Source organism: Eimeria maxima, genomic scaffold (genome assembly GCF_000499605.1).
Source record: "Eimeria maxima Weybridge genomic scaffold, Emw_scaff56, whole genome shotgun sequence".
Lineage (NCBI taxonomy): Eukaryota > Apicomplexa > Conoidasida > Eucoccidiorida > Eimeriidae > Eimeria > Eimeria maxima.
Window position 1 is genome coordinate 36,230 of NW_013566600.1, and position 15,233 is coordinate 51,462.

Below are 15,233 nucleotides of genomic sequence, written 5' to 3' on the forward strand. Positions count from 1 at the left end.
GTCAAGTACCGCAGCCAGTGCCCCTCGAAAGGAGCAGAATCCGTGGACTAAGCTGGAGGCAACAGTAGCCCCGATCCTGCACCACGGTCATCTGCCGCGTCCGCCACGTCCACAACTCGAGCGCCGGCCAACGCCTCTGGATCCACTGGCCTCTTCAGCGCCGGGAGTCCAAACTGCCAAAAGCACTCTACCTGTTTAGCTACTTAGCACGGCTCTGTGATGGCGTCCGCCTGCGGTGGTGCACTATTGTCCACGGCAGAAGCCTGCTGCACTCGGCCCCACAATGCATTATCTGTGAAAACCAGCAACATGGCCGCCTGGACATGCCTCTAGTACCGCTCCAAAAGTTCTAACTGCCTGTGGATCCCATCATTCGCAACGCGTCTCCGTGCTTCGTCTTCCCTCGGATGACACAATGAACACGCGGCGGGTCCAACGACGGAGCTTACACACGGATCAACTGCTCATCCGTTCCACCAACGACGCGTGCTGTACGCCAAATTCAGATCGCTGCTTCATCATGCGGAGAGGCGATGTCCTCTGCTTAAGTCTTCGTGGGAGATTTGACACAAAACTAAGAACACAAACAAAGCAAACCAGCTGAAGCCCATATGGAACTCTTGCAACTTTGCAGTAGTCTACACAAGCTGTCACAAACTCGGGAGTCAAGAAAACTCAGGCGTGAGAATATCTTACAAAAGGCAAGCAAGACAAATGGCTGCGCTGTTTTGTCCTGCAAAAACAACACCCATACCACAGCGGCATGACGGAGATCGTCAAACCAGAGAGGAGGGGACGCTCAATCCAATGCCAGAAACACGAACCTCCTTAAACAAGAAGTGCCCGATACTACCAGACACTAGAACGGGCACGTCTGCAAACACCATGGAGAACATTAATCGACAGGGAACGGTACTTAACCGAAGCTAACTATAGCATAGCCTCTTACGTCTCGTCTTTCTCCTGCTGCGCCTCCTGTGCATTCTGCACAACGCCCTCACCCGCCCCGCGCTCTGGAGCCATTACTCTGAATTTTTTGGGGCAGCAGACAGCAAGCCATTCTACAAATATGACGAACACTGCATCCATGCGCAAGCTTTTAGAGCGACACGTCAACAATGAGCACGTTTACAGATACGATACCAAACATTGTGAAGAGCGGCATTAACGAAGTATCAACGTACGAGGGTCCTCCTGGGTTCGTTGCCATCGAATGGTTGAATAAATTGCCACTTTTCCCAGGGAAATAGTCTTTGCTGGCATCTCGGCTGCGCCCCGCTGAACCACAACGCCACCAAGACACGCAATAACCGCAATGGAACCGCCAAATACCTCAAACACCCTAAATGAGAAACCGGAATGCGCTCGTATAAGGTCTCACGAGCAAGCCTATCTTGTTCCCTTCTAGAGCGATGCCGTTGTTCTTGACTGCAGTGGCCATGCAAACGATCTCCCTGCAGTACAATGTAAAAATCATTCATTTGCGTGGGAGGTACAACTTCGGCATCATACAGGTCTCCTGGCAAAAATCCATCTAAAACGGTTCTCCCATCCGCTAAATCGGGCGTGCCACGGAACTAAAACATTTGCCTTCACACACATAGACCTCATTCTAGAATGCACCCAAAAGAACAGTGAAGGGTTATTAAACACAGATTGTACTCACTGAGTGACCAAGGTTTGAATTGCGAGCATTTAGCTTTGGCGTCCAGTCGAATGCAGCATCCTGCTGCTGAAGACACGTCGCACACTTTTTGAGAACCCGAGTGCCTCGGAGAGTGCCTGCAGAGGGATACCTGCTGTCGGCAGGAAAGCGGAAAGACTGAACAGATAGGTGAAAGTTGGACATGGAATGGCGGCTTACATCAAATCCCTCTTTAATGTAGAGATCTTTAAAAAGCCCACGGAGATACGCATAATCCGGCCGATCTTCGAAGCGGAGCTGCCGGCAATAGTTAAGATATGTGGCAAATTCCGCTAAAAAAGTAGCACAGCCACAGCGCGATCTTCCGTGAAGGGTGACTTCACACAGCATGTATGTGAAAGCCAATGTTGCAGCAGCCCCTGATGTATCCAACTGCGCTTACTGTAAAGAAAGACACCTAATACACAAAAGTCAGCTGGTCAAGTGCACACACCGGGGAATCCTTTGCAGAGGACCTCCACAGGAGTAGACATCTTCTTCTCCATGATCTTGTGGTATTTCTCCTGCTTAGTGTTCGCCTTAATGCCTTGCCAAGGTAGCGCCCCCGCTGCTCCACAAACTCACCAACACGCACGATTCCATTACTCAAACACAGCGGACAGAGTCTCCAACACTGCATGCAACCGGCGCCCACCAGTTTGTGAAAAAACAACTGTTACATGTGTATACTCACCCCTGCAGAAATACATGAGGACGTAGCCCACCGCCTCTAAATCATCCCGCCGGCTTTGCTCAGAGCCGAGGTGAGCACTAATGGAGGCATAACGGGCTGTACCCGTTAAGTTCTTGTTCTCCCGATATGGGATGTGCTGGTGTGTCTTTGGGTCACGGTACTTTTTTGCAAGCCCGTAATCTATCATGTATATCTGAACAGAAAATGCCGGGAGACACAGGTGACAGAAACTCCACCAGCAACCTCCAAGTGCAAAGTGTCGTAATTTTGCGCCCACAGTTTAGCCAGCAGTGTTCAGCCTGAAGTATAGAAAATAAATGCATATACTATTTATGTGGCATATTTCCGGGGTAGAAGGGATCTCACCACACTCTGGTGAGGCCCGTTTACTCTGCCGATAAGAAAGTTATCCGGCTTGATGTCGCGGTGGATGAAATTCTTGCTGTGTAAATACTCAACGCGGTCGAGCTGCGCAGACCACCCACGGTCTAAACTCGTCGTCAATTATCGCAACACCAAATCAAAGAAAAATCCAAAAGTCAAGTGAAAGAGAGAGAGAACAGATTGGTTCCACGTTTAGCAGAGCAGCACTGGCCTCTTGAACAGGCATGTCAGTACTCACAACTTGATCAGCGATCATGAGAATTGTCCGCAGCGTGAACTGCCGGCTGCAGAGGTTGAATAGATCCTCCAGGCTAGGGCCCAACAGTTCCATTACCATGATGTTGAAATCAGCCTCCGCATCACAGTAGTAGATCTGTGCTATGCCAGGGGCCCCTTGTAGATGCTTTATAAGCTTGGACTCATAAATGAGTTGGGGATGTTTTGCTTTGGCACTCTCTACCTTCATCGCCACCTCCTCTCCTGTCTGTACATTTACACCTAGAGCAAAAGCAGCCAAAATCCACAGGTCTTGCAATCCACACATGTCGCCTGGCTGGCCGATATACAGTACAGTGAGTGCAGATTTGCCTCGCTGCAGTGAGGCCGTCTGCTCGTCGCTGGACCTGCATTTGCGTCGCTTCCACAGGGATGCACTGTAGTGCCAGATACACGTAACCACCACAAAATTAGGTGTGCAGCGTAACACTAAACGCCTACCTTTGTAGATGTCTCCAAAAGACCCCGAGCCAATCTTACGGCCCAGCCGCCAGATGCCCCCAATCCTGGCATCTCTAAGGGGGTTTTGATTTGATTTGGAACTTTCTGCATGGTGCGCCATAGTGGCGTGCTATTCATTGGTGGCTCCTATGCAGCATATCAGCACTTACGCCAGAAGTGGCTGTCTATCGGGAGCCGCACGCGCGGCCTCCACTCCCTCGACTGGTGTTGAAGAAGAACTGTGTGGAGCACAAGCGCTACCGGACTTAAAGGGACACGACCACTTCTGATTTATAAAGACACAAAGACACTTTCCTCAATAAGTCCCGCCTGCTGAGGAAGCAGCTACGCCTTGCCAAAATGCACTTGAATGCGCAGACGGGCTCAAAAGCGGTCTTCTCAGCCCATGTGCCTTGACAAGACACAGTGACTCTCCTCAGGGCCTAGAAGTGCACACCAACTGTAGCTCCGTCCAGAGCACCCACGAGAATGCCGTCTTGATCAACTGGCCTGGCCACAATTTCTGCTGTACTAGCACGCTGAAGGTATATAAACGGGAACCCGTCTTCACCGCGGACCCTTAATATGCCTGCCTGCAAGAGTCCCTGGGGTCACCAGCCCGCACCCTGTTAACTGCAAGAACAAGAAGTTGATACGATGCTAGTAAGCGACCGAGACAATCCCCAAGAGCTCTGCCGCGGCTGTGGGTGGCGCGTGCGAGTTGTGCCAAGCACCACTAGGACCGCACAGCCCCGCCACTGCCGCGGCCTTCCCCGCCCGCGCTTCTTGCACGAGAAAAAGCAGTACGCAATTTGGTATCACAATGACTTGGGAATGCTACGAGCCACGAAGGCTCCGAAGCCACGCTGTTGCTTGGTGCCCTCTATGAAACAGTGCGGAACAGCCATTCTTAGTGTTCCTGCAAGAGGGCCACAAGGAAAAGGTGGCGATCGCACCCCCAGACTCTGCGGCGGTTGATGCGATGTTCTGCGAGAACAACAAAGAGGAAACGTGCGGCAAAGGTGTATGCGCCAGCTCTTGAAAGCCCCGGGAGCCTCCAGAGGGGAAGGCGAGCCTAGGGCTTCACCAGCAGGACGCTGAGAGATGGAGGTGCCCTCGTACACAAACAACTACTATGATGTGACAAGAAATTGATTAAACGGATGGAGTCACTGAGCGACGCAGAGGCCTACAGGTGGCATGCTTCTGCCGGGTCAACGAATCCCCGGCCAACCCGAAGATCCGCTGGCGAATGGCGGGACTTGGCCGCCGTCGCGGCAATCAAAACTAGTCAGCAATTATAGTTTGATAATGGGGATTTGTGCGAAAGGCCTCCAACCTAAAGGCACAGCAAAGCCCCTGAATGTTCAAGCGGCCGGCTCGCGGCTCGCGCCGCGAGAAGCGCCGCCTGCACATCAGCACCGCGGCCACATGCTGCTGGCTGCCAGCAGCTGCTCAGCATGCATAGCAAGGTGGTACCTCTAAAGCAGTATGGGATGTTTTTAGGAACTCATCTCTTTAAAGGTTTGCTGTTTAGCTGAAGCCGATGCTTACAAGTAGATCCACTTCACACGTTCTCTGTGGCCGGCCCATACAACACCTCTGGCTTCCAGGATATCATATGGCTGCAGCGCGGCATGTGGTGGTTTCCTTTCAGGAATACACAAAGCTAAAGCTGCCGCCTGTTACACTTGTTAGTTCCTCGATATGCAGCCTGAACTGAGACACCACTCTAGTGTGTGCACACGCTCTCTACCTTTTGGGTGGTCTGACGCAAGGGAGAAATGTCCTCTAGTATTCCCGCCGTTTTCAAATCTGCCCGACGTGGCGCATGAACCTTTACACGACCTGAGTAGCCAGCCGGCACGCAAGCAGCAGTCTTCAACAGTTGGCTACAGTGTTAGTGCACGCAACACATTATTGCTTATGCTTGCATGTGGGGCTGTCTTGCACCTTGAGTTGCAACAAGGTGCTTTGTAACTAATGGCAGCCTGATTCCGCTGCCCCAGCTCGAGGGGCTTGGGCCGCTGCGCTCAGGACAATTAACGGCTGGGGAGGCTGGTCAGCTGCTTCTAGGGAATTCCCAGGTGAAAGCTTTTTGGCTCCATTGCAGCAAACGACTGTATCCTTAGATAAGACGTAGGAATCTATTAACTGCAATGAAGTTGTTGTTACTCTGGAGCAGCGAAGTAACTGCTGTTCCTGCCGGAAACAACAGGTTGGCAAGCTGTTGGCAGAAAGGCCAGCACTGCTGGACCCGCCAGGCGTCCAAATGAGGAGCTGCAGTGTCTGTTCAGAAACAATTCTGAAATTCGGTTTTAACGTTCGGAACAAATCTGTGTATTATTGAGGACTTTGCAGACTGTGCAAAGTACTCCTGCTTTAGCAGCGAGTTACTTAATGGGTGCGGCAAGATGTTCCGACAAAGTGAGTCCCCTAGGAGGGAATACGCTATAGGTTGAGGGCTTGTAGATTTTCAGCAGAAGAAACAATGCTCTTTCTGTAGTGAGGACGGCCCTGGACAATTTCCCGTTGCCTGCGGGGTCCTGGAGTGCATAGGATATGTGCTGTCTGTAGATAACATCCAAGCATTATGTTGTTAACTGTCTTTAGTTCTGTGTTTTGAGGCACAAACTTGGAGGTCGTGCTGTCTCAACCAGACTGGGAGGGGAGCGGAACGTTCACTGGCCCTTTACTTCAGAGTACTGTAAAGGGGAACTTGTTGTTTTGGGAAATCAGGCCTGTCCGTAGCCTTCTTTTCAGCAGCTGGCACAGCCGTCTCCACCATTCCTTGTTGACAGGGTGTAGGTTCTATGTGTTAGGGCCGCATGCCGAAGGTAACTCTAATGATCCCTCAAATTTGTTCGAAGCTGTTGCGAGGTGCAACCGAGTCCAAATATTGGGAGCAAGCGTTCACCGGGTAGCTGACCTCCCTTCCAATTCCCAGGCTCCCGAGTGGTGAAGGCCTGCGCGTCTCTGTGATAACGGAGCCCTCTATCTTATCCAAGGACTAGCGTGGGCTGCAATGGAGCGAAAATCATGCGAGCCAAATAGTTGTGGGTTCCCAGAAAGCATTTAGCCTATCGCCCCAGTTGCCAGGCTTCATGAGAGCAGTGTTTCAAGTCCCATGATCTGTGGTAGAGAATTCGGCTTTCCATTAGCTGCAGTGCACCTTGCTACATCGCAAGGTGCAAGACAGCCCCACATGCAAGCAACAGCACGCCTCCTGTGCTGCAAGCGTTAACACTGTAGACAACCGTTGAAGACTCCTCCTTAAGCGCCTGTCGGTTGCTAAGGCCGACTAAGCGCTTATGTCCCCTCTACAGGCAAACTTACTAACATTGGACAGGCAATGCTACGCAACGACCCATGTTACAGGCCGGAATCGCTTCAACAAGTAAGAAAGGAACAATAACCCAGGCAGGGTCCTTCCTAAGTTTTCTTCTTGCCTTAATGGCCGATACATTCGACCCCTTCGCACCCGATGAAATCCAACCTTGCAGCTAGCGTAACGAAATGCACTGCGCTCGGAGACCGGGTAATCCATTCGAAACTCATGATATCTTCCGAATAAGATGATGAAGCGCTCATTGTGCAATGTTTATCATTGCAAAGAAAGCAAAGCCTATTGGGATATTGGTGGTTGGCTTACATGTAAAGTTTATTGCCCGCAGGATCCAGCATGGGACTAACAACTTGCCAGCAGCCAAGCCCACCCACTCGTCTGTTTGGCCCTGACAGTTCGACTGGGCCACAAGCACCATCCCATTTTCAGCAAGCAAGCCCTCATCCCTATAGAAAATTATTCTATGTATGCACTTAGGTGTATTTTTACTTAGCATCCACAGAACAAGGGTCAGGAAAGGGCTTGCTACTCCGCTCGCGCCTCTTGCCCCCCGAGGTCCCACGGGCGGCAGTCCCTCCTGAGCAGAGCATTGCTGCAACAGGAGGTTGTCTCTTCACTTCGGGTGTTGGCAATACCCATATTTATATCTCTGTTTTTGCGAACAAAGAATTGTACCCTCTGCGTCAATACAGGGAAGTAGCTTGGTATCTTCAGTCGCACTGTGGGGCCGCCCTCACCACCACCGTTTCAAGCAACAAGGCGGAGTTGTTAAGGCCTTCCCCATTCTCGAATTGGCATTACTCTATCAAATTCCATTCTAGCTAAGGCATTAGGTGCTGCGTCTTCGCGGAACAAACCCCTAGGTACCGCGGATCCCCCGTGGCCTCTGACGATCGCTCTGCACTAGGCAGGAAAGGCAGCACCAACAGGGCTCATCAAGTTTAATCGAGCTCGAACGACCATGGGGAAATTCAAAACTTTGGTTCCTTGCTTGTGCTGGAAGGGCTCTGGAAGTGTTACCCAGCCAGACAAGCGGCAGGCTGTGGGCGCCGAGCCTTGCAGTCAGCCGTTAGACGCAAAGTGTTCCGGGAAATCACCTTCTCAGGAACCCTTGGAGAAGGTGCAGGACACCTTGCCTTGTGCAGATCCTCAATTTGCCCCTGGGCTGAAGTCTCATGTGCAACCGGCTGTAGCAAAGCTCGTTGCTGATGAACCACTGAACGACGCAACAGCAAACATCGTAGGGAGTGCGACGAAGCAAACAGCAGGAGATGGGAATCAGGAACTTCCCATATCGGCGTCTGCAAGCGAGAAAGAAAGAACATCAGATGTTCAGTTGCTGTCTCAGGACAGGAGTTGCCTTGAGGCAAGCATTCCAGTTTTGGAGGTAAAGCCAAAATGCCATGAAGAAAGTCGCAACACGTCTCAAGAAACAACAACAGGGAACGAGAGTAGAGTAACATCCTCGCCTGTTTCCATCGTGTGCCCAGCTTCCACGAGCGGTGGAGAAGAAGACCGTCGAACAGTCGTTTCTACCCCTCCTACTCCCGGATGTCAAGAGAGAGAAAGCGAACAAAAGGATGTTCTTGGAGACAAAAATGCCATGAAGGATCAAAAGAAGGAAATCCATTCACCTTCAAGTGTACAGACGATGGGATTGGGTACGGAGGCAAATAATGAATGCAACCAAGCAACCACCTCGACCATTGCTGACCCAGGAACCCCCGATAGCCATAAAGACGGGACAGGTGTAAATAACAGAATACAGGGGGACCAGAAAGAGGATATAAAGTGCTCCTCCATTCAGCAGACAGTGGAGAAGGGAGTGGAACCAAATACAGCATCAGCTGAACCTGCTAAGCCCGACGATGATGGCATCCAAGAAGCATTGGATGTTGGGAAGGAAGCCAAAACAAACTCTAGTACGAAGAAAAGGAAATCCCCTCGGAACAGGAATAGGAGGACTCAAGGCGAAGCGAAGCCAGGGCAAACTGTTGACGCGGATGAGAAGGTGCTTGCCGTCGTAGACAGTATCGTGGCTGATGGTGAGTCTGTGGGAGTTAGGCTAGCCGAGCAGCCAGAAGGGGAGTCACCGGCCCAAGAGAATCCTGGCAGGCGAACTGGAGATGCGAAATCGATGCGGAAAAACAGGAAGAAGAAGGCAAGCAAAGCCAAGGGAAAGAGACGACATGGGAGAACGGGAAGGCGTTAACAGCAGCATATTTTAAAATACTCTCACCTCGTCCGGAAAAAACGATCATACAGGCGCAGGGCGTTTTCCTTTGGCATATTTACTGTAAAATTTGCAAAACGATGCTCCTTTGTGTCAACGTAAAACCGTTATGGCTCGGATATTTGGTGCGTCAAAACAGTTTGGATTTCTTGTACAAGAAGTGGTACACCGCCATGAAGGACGCGCAGCAGGCGTGAGGAGCCTTTGTTTCCGAAGTCTTTACCATACTGGGAAATGCTAGTTTACAGCCAAGGGAAGATTTACTTTGGCGAAGCCACTGTATTACTTGTCATGATTGCAAAGCTACAGGACGCTTTTCGTTGTCAACTCCACTGTCTTGTAGCGTGAGTGGATCCAGTCATGCCAGGCTGGGAACTGTACAGTCTTGTGCATCCGATGCCTGCTAACTTGTTCGCTGTTGTGACCTTAGCTTTAAACTGGGTTCTATTGTTAGCCTATCAGCTTGCCCCAAATGAGGTTTTTGTCAGCCTGCTAAGGGACAATGATCGTTTCGAAGGGTGCACCTGTTACGCCCAAGGTAATTGCTTCCATTTATGGGAGAGTTGTTGGAAGGAGCAAACAGCGTAAAGGCGAGGGTCAAGCCAGTGCTTTTTCAACACTTTGATTAAATGCCCATACAGGTGATAGGGGAGACCTCCAGGTTTCTGCTGCAGCGCCTTCTGCGCTACGCAGCTAGAAGACAGTTTTTTCTCCACCCAGTACTTTAGCGGCTTAGGTATGATGCCAACGCGTGCTCCACGCTAATAAGTTGTTCCCACATCTCATTGCCAGCATAAACCAAAGGCCAGATTTCGTTGCAGATGCCTTTATGCAGCCGAATCACTGCTGGTGTGCCAGTACTTCCAGATTCGATAGATATCACATTTGTATATTTTACTTACGTGGAACTGCCACACCCTGCAACCGGCAGTTTCTAGTAGCTGCACAGGCGGAAGCAGAACGTCAGTCACATGGTCCCCTACGCTAGTGCCCCTGAACACATACATTGGGGAGCTAACAATACTGGGCAGCAAAAAGCAAGCGCACTCACACCGATAAAAAGAACAATGTATTAATCGAACAATGTATTAACGTAATGGAGTAACGTGAAACAGCAAGGTGTGTGTTGGAATATTAGTCCGATTGCGAAAAAGGCACCCCGCACAGCCTAAGGACAAAAGCGGGTATCACATTTTGCTGAACGTAACCCTTTACCCACGTCTAACGAAATGCTTTTGACGGGTCCCGCAGGGTGGAAGGACAGTGAGCAACAGACTTAGCGTTGCGTACACCACACACCTACGAGCCTGTTGGGCTGGGCTACTGCAAAGCCGTCGTCATTTATGCCATTCCCCATTAACTCTGGGGTGCTGTCTGCCAAGGAAGACCGACAGACTCGGTCTGATAATTAAACAGCTGCCCCCAACGGGCAAACAGTAAAAAGCCGCCACCCTTTGCTATCAAAGAGACATCTTCAACGGTGCCCTTCTCTTCCGTGCTTCTGTTCGTGCCGGAGACCCTCCTCCCCAGGCTCTAGCACTTGATTTCTACCACGGGAGAATACCGTGAGAGTCCCAATTGCCAGTGGAGGCCGGAAGCCTTCTCGCCACACGAAGCCATATATGGAAAGCCGCAAACGGCAGAAAAGAACCCATGTCTGGCCCCTTGGGCACAAAAGGCAAGGAATTCATTGACTCAGGGAAGGACAAAGTAACCAAATGGCGATGCATGCTGCTAGCATGCGGATGTCGAAGGGTGGCAGGCCACAAAGAAATGCATAAGAAAACAGATACCCGCATGCTCCCCAGTCACTCCACTTTCGACTGTTTGACATCACGATGAGCCATTTGCTGTCCTGCGGAATCCACATCTGGAACTCTTGAATGCAGGTCTCTCATTTGACCGCTGAGGATGAAGTGAACAAACATCTTCACCATCAGCACAAACCTGCAGAAGCATGCCCACACAGGTAAGCAGGTACGTGATATCTGCATGTGCCAAAATCATGTGCAGTCAGCTTTATCAACGTGCAACTTGAATCCGTTAGCCTGTTTACTATTCCCCTCTCTTTATTTACGGTGCTGTGATGCTCTAGTTGCATACCAATATATGTTCATGAGGCTCAGAGTAAGGAGAATGAAAATAAAGTAGCTACTGCCCTCGGTCTCAGAATGGTCCGGACGGGTCTTTATTGCCTTAAATATGGGGAAAAGGGCGGCCGATGGGAAGGTGTACAGCCGGAAGTAAAACCAACAGCTCGTTAGCAACAAAAAAAGTCCAACAGTAACTTTGTGATACGGCGTGTCTACAAACGCCTTGCACCTGAGCAGATACACCGCATTGGATCCACCAGAAGACAACAACATAGTAAACAACTAAGGCGCCTATGATAGTAAGAGGCAACCAAGAAATCTTCCTACCAAGAACACACCCGAATGTGAAAATGTCACAGATATCGTGGCAAAATAAGATGACCACGCCAACCCTCAAGAAGTTGCTCATGTAGGAGAAGTAGATGAGACAAAGAGCTGCAACACAAGGAAGCAGCTGGTCAAAGAAATCGGGAAGACATGGTGACTTCAAAATGTAAATCAGTGTCGCTAAGTGGTGGCCGAATGCAACGTAGAAGTACAGATGGCAATACATGCTGTTCTGTTGCATCGGGTATCCTGCAAAACAAACAACCACACGCTCAAAAGCGCGTTGTACTGCTGCTTCGAGTGTCCTGCGTATGCGCACAGCCCTGAACAATCTGCACTGTTTTAAATGCGCTCTGGGCAGTGTTGGGTTTAGCTTGGAATGCTCCGTCAGATAGGATGTTGTGTCAAATCAATCTAGTGTACGCATACCCCAAATATGAGTACCGATCAAGTCTTAAACGGGTACAATTCTGTACTTAGCACGCCTTCCGATGTATGAACAAACGTAAACAACGAAAGCGCAGTACGGCTCACCCTTCCACAATTCTTCTTCCGCACCCTCGCCGCCGAGTTGTTGTGGCCACCACGGCTCATTGCGAAAAAAAAGGAGGCACAAGGCTGTTGTCATCAAAAAGTACAACATTTTCCAAGTCATTGCCCCGAAATGCGAGCACAGAAGTTGTCGCACCTGCTCGCTCCACCGGCTGCACGAAAAAAAAGCCACAAAAAGTAAAAGCTGACGTTGTTACGCCTAAAATGTCTATTCCTAGGATGCAGGCACCAAAGGAAAAGGGAACAGAGTAAGACTACCAATACACTGGCGTGCTGTACACATGGGGTGCCATGCACTGTATACTTCAAAGCCATGAAAAGCACACGCATCAAAACGACAGCAGTGAAACCGGACTCGCGCGGAAGCAGGCGATCCGCCAGCGGTTTTAGAATCCATGTGCAGAAGCCCTGAAACACATGATAACAGAAAGCCTTGCAGTGTGCTCTCATCCCCTCGTTCTCGAACGGAATACAATGTTTGACGTCTATCAGATACTGCGTGTGGCAACTGGATGTAAGCATCGAATGGCTAGGTTGCAGCAAAGGAACTCACCTGGAGGATAAGGTAGAGCGCCGCTGCTGCGGAGCCATAAATCCGTAAGTCACTCGGGTCCGGATAGCCTCCGCCTGGGACACCAAGACGATGACGAATACTTCCAGCCACCTTAGGGTAGTGCAGTGCCGACCAGCCGGCAATGACACCCAGGAGAATGCCGAAAACACGGTCCAACCGAACCATTTTAGCGTTGCATGTGCAACTTGAGGTTCTTCAGCTTATTCCCACAAATGTGCGCTGGAGCACGTGGACACAACGGATATTTAGCGAATACCTCCGGCGTCCCAACCCGCTGCACGCTGCCTTTTAGAACAGCTGCCCTAGCGGTGTTCCACCTTGAAGCCCAGCCGAAGAATGGTATGCAAACGCATGAAGCTCCTAGTGAATACACAAGTTCGTGTAGGTTCAGATGAACGCGTCAAGTCCGTCTAGTTAAAAAGACACACACAGAGCATATAAGTATTACAATACTGAAGAAGTGCACTTAATCCAAACATCAGAAAATCTACGGGCCCCTCCAGTACTCCACGAAATGGCCCCTGGGCATTCGGGCCACAGTCACACAATCAACGAGCACGTACACGCCCAGAGAGGCAAAGAGCCCAAGTGTACACTAAAAGGGGTATCCAGGACAGTTGTCAGGAAGAGGGAAGCTGGATCTGCAGGGATTCAGCCGCAGCGCATGCTCAGTCAGCCCCCACCAACTGGGGCAGCCGTTGAACGACCACAGAACATCCGAGTTAGCAAATGCTCGCAGACTTCTTGCTGCTCCGTTTAGGTTGGAATTATTTTTAGTTTCTTTAAATGGTCTGGAAGCTTCTTAACATACTGTATTCCGGCGATACGTGTCTCTCGCGGTTGTCTGATGAATACGCGCACACATCTCGGCCCGCCATGTTCCGTTGTTGTACGTCTTGCGGATGCTTCAGTTTCTGAAGAGTTCACGCGTTTATATGCAGGTCTGACCTCCGACTAATATCGCTGTTACGGATCATTTGCCCAAGCGTAGCCCGCCGTGCTCCCTCCCCTCCCAGAACGGACAACCCTGCAGCTGGATGTTTTCTAGGGCTACCTCTGCGGGTCCAGGAAAAATGATGTTTTGTTTGCCTTTTTGAAGTTTTGGATTTTATTTTTGAGGTCGACACAATATGGAGAGGCTTGCCTCCCGGTGTCCTATTCGGTACCCTGCGCGTGGTGCGCGACTCCCGCGAATCCGATTTCCTGTACGATTTTTTAGTCTTGCGCATACCGCTTGTCTTTAGTATTTTTAAGCGTACAGTTCTTCCGTTTAGCGTCATGCAACCTTCTTCCCTGCTCAACTTTGTTGTCTAACCCGAGTTACTGGTCATCCCGTACCCAACTTCTCTGTGCTTGCAGTGATTTGGAGCTCGTTAGGTCCAGCCAGGTCTTGCTTTTCCATTTTTCGTGCGGATTGAACTTAATTTTTCTGGCTCTCTCATGTGCAATCGCATGAAAGCATTCTTTGTGATGACAAATGCAACGACAGCTGTGTAAACACATGAAATGAAAGTTTGGTGGGTTGCTTACATTCTGCAGTACTAGTCGTAACAGACCTCCAGAGTGTATCCTGTATCGGGATTATGTTGCAGCGTGTGGTCCAACTTGTCTAAGGCAACATTTCCCTCATCCAGTCCCAGGCCGGCTGTGTCCCAACAGCAGTGTGGGTTACCGAGACTAGACATACTCACCACTTTGTCGGGGTCTACAAGGGCCTGTGCTAACTTTAGGGGTCTTCTACATTCGTGATTAGGGCAAGGTGATGCCTAATGCCACTGGCCTGGTCGCTGCTGTACATGAGCGGCCGCGTGTATGTTGGAAGAATGGAAACATGCAAGCTACACAGTATGCAGATTACCTTTCGGTTAGCAGATCTGTTTCAAGCATTACTTCGGCACAGCCACAGTGTTTTTATGATGACGCGAAGAATGACTGTATGGTCACTCGGCACTTCGGCTCCATGGAAACAATTGAAGACGTGAGCCCGTTGTAGAGCATAGCTGTCTGCTGTAGTACGCGTTAACAATTGGTGAGAAGCGATGTCAATTTTAGTGGGAGCTTCTGAATTCTAGTTCCATGAAATCTGTGTGTTTCGATAGTCCCTGCTTCAGCTGGAGTCTCATTTTCATCGATATACATAGTTGGAATATCGCATAGATTTTCTGCACACGGCTAGCCTCTTTACCCAATCTCCCCCATACCCAGTTAAGCAGGCTCTTGACCTAACCACCGCTGTTCCTTTCCGTGTCGTTGCGAATATCGTCAACTATGCAACCGTCAGCGTGCTCATTAGTGAGGCCTCCTACTTCGCGTTCTTGCGTACCACCACACCGCTTCCAGCTCAGAGTAGAGTAGCGGCTTGCACTGGAGCTCAGGTGGGCTCTTCTCCCCCAGTCGGATTGCTCTGGTCAGTGGTATGATAAACTGCACCTCCATCCTTTACCCACAGTGCTCTCTGTGTCCCGAAGCACGGCCTTTGTTTAGTTGAAGTACCGCACTCTAGATAGGGATGCGACCGCCCTAGCGTCTAGGAGGTTCCCACGGGGTTATGGAGTCCTGCGGACGAATGAAGAGTCTTCGAATACCTAGCCTGAATCGGTATGCCAGTTGAGCAGGGCTCCACTCCTCA

The 15,233-nt window shown here is 50.4% G+C and overlaps 3 protein-coding genes across 3 annotated transcripts; 1 reads left to right on the forward strand and 2 right to left on the reverse strand.

Moving 5' to 3' along the window:
* Positions 1–544: 544 nt before the first annotated feature.
* On the reverse strand, positions 545–3,600 carry EMWEY_00008760 (Casein kinase one (CK1) TgCK1b, putative; the record flags this gene model as incomplete). The annotated part of the gene is made up of 12 exons (XM_013482249.1): positions 545–574; positions 697–733; positions 950–1,027; positions 1,185–1,278; positions 1,382–1,454; positions 1,667–1,732; positions 1,865–1,977; positions 2,139–2,252; positions 2,379–2,571; positions 2,745–2,846; positions 3,001–3,260; positions 3,480–3,600. 12 exons carry the CDS (start codon positions 3,598–3,600, stop codon positions 545–547), a joined length of 1,281 nt encoding a protein of 426 aa, XP_013337703.1.
* Positions 3,601–7,786: 4,186 nt separating this feature from the next.
* On the forward strand, positions 7,787–9,037 carry EMWEY_00008770 (hypothetical protein, conserved; the record flags this gene model as incomplete). Its single annotated transcript, XM_013482250.1, has 1 exon — positions 7,787–9,037. One exon carries the CDS (start codon positions 7,787–7,789, stop codon positions 9,035–9,037), a length of 1,251 nt encoding a protein of 416 aa, XP_013337704.1.
* A 1,829-nt stretch (positions 9,038–10,866) lies between these two features.
* EMWEY_00008780 (longevity-assurance (LAG1) domain-containing protein, putative) lies at positions 10,867–12,769 on the reverse strand (the record flags this gene model as incomplete). The annotated part of the gene is made up of 6 exons (XM_013482251.1): positions 10,867–11,005; positions 11,162–11,380; positions 11,490–11,727; positions 12,013–12,182; positions 12,335–12,438; positions 12,584–12,769. The coding sequence occupies 6 exons, from the start codon at positions 12,767–12,769 to the stop codon at positions 10,867–10,869; spliced, it is 1,056 nt and encodes a 351-aa protein (XP_013337705.1).
* Between the last annotated feature and the right edge of the window lie 2,464 nt (positions 12,770–15,233).